Source organism: Camelina sativa, unplaced genomic scaffold (assembly GCF_000633955.1).
Source record: "Camelina sativa cultivar DH55 unplaced genomic scaffold, Cs unpScaffold00693, whole genome shotgun sequence".
NCBI classification, from domain to species: Eukaryota; Viridiplantae; Streptophyta; class Magnoliopsida; order Brassicales; family Brassicaceae; genus Camelina; species Camelina sativa.
In genome coordinates this window covers 19719-22734 of record NW_010921825.1, presented here as the reverse complement: position 1 = coordinate 22734, position 3016 = coordinate 19719, and the positions used below count along the sequence as shown (strand labels likewise).

At 40.5% G+C, this 3016-nt stretch overlaps 1 protein-coding gene across 1 annotated transcript; it reads right to left on the bottom strand.

Annotated features, from left to right (window-relative positions):
- Window positions 1-1050: 1050 nt before the first annotated feature.
- LOC104773872 (postacrosomal sheath WW domain-binding protein-like) lies at window positions 1051-2268 on the bottom strand. The gene is made up of 2 exons (XM_019242768.1): window positions 1346-2268; window positions 1051-1238 (listed from the first exon to the last, which is right to left on the bottom strand). Exons 1-2 carry the CDS (start codon window positions 1702-1704, stop codon window positions 1190-1192), a joined length of 408 nt encoding a protein of 135 aa, XP_019098313.1. The 5' UTR covers window positions 1705-2268; the 3' UTR covers window positions 1051-1189.
- Window positions 2269-3016: the final 748 nt, after the last annotated feature.

The window sequence follows — 3016 nt, the reverse complement described above, 5'->3', positions numbered from 1 at the left end:
TGCTTCACTTCTCCTCAGCATTGCTTCCATGCTCCTTAAGCTCCAAAATCACCTGTTTATGCATGAAAAGATGCAAATGCAATGCAACTATACTCTAATGCATGATTAGTCCTAAAGCTACACAATAATGGCCTAAATGGATAGCAAAAGATGCAAAAGTTGTGGATAAACTAAGGGAAAACAAGGTAAAATATATGAACATCAATTATTCCGCTGTTGTTTGTGATTGTGGTTAGGTGGCTAGTGGATATAGGACCACTAGTCATAGTTATTTATATTATTATTATTTATTATTAAAAAAAACGGGTCATGTCATTTCAATAGCTTAGACTTGCATGTTGTTAGATTAGGCTTTCTTGTTAACAGATTGCTTGCTTGATTGATTGATTGTTATTTTGGGGTTTTAGGGTTGAGGATTTATTATGATTTTGCAGGAACCCTGATACTCACTAAGTAATCTTAGATTACTTATGATAAATATTTGTCTTGCAGGTAAACCTTAGTGGGAACTAGAGCGCGTGGTGAACGTTAGGCCCCCGGAGTAGATTTGTGTGTCTTTTTTTAAAATCAAGTATGTTTTATTATGTAACAGAACTTTTGACACTAGGCCTTATAAACGAAACTTATAATCTTTTGGTACCACTAACCTACTGGTGGATTGGGATATCCACAGTGATGGGTTAGGATTGATGCCCTGTAGGGCCAGCTTGGGGTCCGTTGGGGCGGCTAGAAATGAGGCTAGTGGGGTCTGCAGGACGGGTTGTCACAAAAGTGCACTTATCTTTTCGGTCAAAGGTTTTGAGAGAACTCCATAGTTAAGCGTGCTAATGCTGGAGTAGTCTTAGGATGGGTGACCTTCCGGGAAGTGACTGTCGGAACTGTGCGAGTAAGGACAAAACACAAGAAAAGATCATGTGGAGATTTGTAGGGACGGTAACAAGTGTTTAAAGCCTCCCGGATGTAGCAAACCGACAGTCGGATATGGATGGGCTCATGGGCCTACTGAGAAGACGTGAGGCCCATTAAAGAAAGTGGACCCATAGGCTGGGATTGGACATGGGCCCCACTAAGAGGTGGCGGTCGGGACGTTTCATAAAAAAAAAACACTGACCACAAAATCCTGCCACCACTCATCCTTTTTGTTCTGTGGTACTGTGGACCAATTCCACAAAGGTCCCATGAAATTGCTCTACCATGTTGTTCGGATGGATTTATTGACAGATTTGTCAATTTTGAACCTGAGATGTTTACAATAGCACCATTTTGAAAGTACTAAGAATGTAACTATAGGGTTTTCTATGAGTGTACATGTAACTGTCAACTTTAACCAAGTACAAAATCATACCATAAAGCTCCGTTGACCTTCTGCGGATGGAGGTGTGGCTGGTCTCGCCTTGCTAGTGCATTAATTAGTGCCTCAAGGGTAACATTATTAGAACTGCTAGCACCATTAGAAGATACACCAGTAGCTCCTGGTGGCATGTTAGCTTTCGATGGCATGGTAGCACCATTAGAAGAAAAGCCAGTAGCTCCTGGTGGCATGGTAGCACCATTAGAAGATACACCAGTAGCTCCTGGTGGCATGTTAGCTTTCGATGGCATGGTAGCACCATTAGAAGAAAAGCCAGTAGCTCCTGGTGGCATGGTAGCACCATTAGAAGATACACCAGTAGCTCCTAGTGGCATGGTAGCTCCCGGCGGCATGGTAGTTGGCCTGAAACTGGGCTTTCCATTGTCGCTTTGTTTTTGATGTCATCTGTAGCAGTTAATATGATCTTATTCAAATCAAGATAAATATAACTAGTTGAAGCCAATGCAAAATCCAAATGAATCAACAACAGACGTAATACTACGATCTGTACATTAATATATATCTTCTCCATCACAAGTGTGGAACAACGTATTTGGTTGTGTGATTAAAATAATTGTATTTCGTACAATGTATTTATGAATGAGCCAAACATATACAGACAAAGTAGTCTAAACTTTCATAATCTAACACTACAAGAAAACAGGTGATTAGCGACTACAAATAGCGACTACATATGTAGTCGCCAAACATAACGACTACATAGTGACGATTTAGCGACTATGTAGCTACTAGAGGAAATTAGTCGCTACTGAGTCACTCTATAGCGACTAATTCATGCAGTCGGTACGGTGGTCGTATTTTAACGACTACGAGGCGACTATATTGTTGATGGAATTATGTAGTCGCAATTTAGTCGCTAAATTAACGACTACAGTACGACCACATCAAATAGTCGTACACTTTGGCGACTAAGTTGCGACTCATTTGGCGAGTCATAAGGTAGTCGTAAAGCGGTCGTAAAATTTGGCGACTGTACGGCGACTCATACGGCGAGTCATTACATAGTCATTGTGTAGTTGCCAAATAGTCGCAAAATACAGTGAAAAAACGTGTTTTGCATGTGGGGGTTGGTGTACCAACTTTTATTATGTAGTCGCNCTGGTGGCATGTTAGCTTTCGATGGCATGGTAGCACCATTAGAAGAAAAGCCAGTAGCTCCTGGTGGCATGGTAGCACCATTAGAAGATACACCAGTAGCTCCTAGTGGCATGGTAGCTCCCGGCGGCATGGTAGTTGGCCTGAAACTGGGCTTTCCATTGTCGCTTTGTTTTTGATGTCATCTGTAGCAGTTAATATGATCTTATTCAAATCAAGATAAATATAACTAGTTGAAGCCAATGCAAAATCCAAATGAATCAACAACAGACGTAATACTACGATCTGTACATTAATATATATCTTCTCCATCACAAGTGTGGAACAACGTATTTGGTTGTGTGATTAAAATAATTGTATTTCGTACAATGTATTTATGAATGAGCCAAACATATACAGACAAAGTAGTCTAAACTTTCATAATCTAACACTACAAGAAAACAGGTGATTAGCGACTACAAATAGCGACTACATATGTAGTCGCCAAACATAACGACTACATAGTGACGATTTAGCGACTATGTAGCTACTAGAGGAAATTAGTCGCTA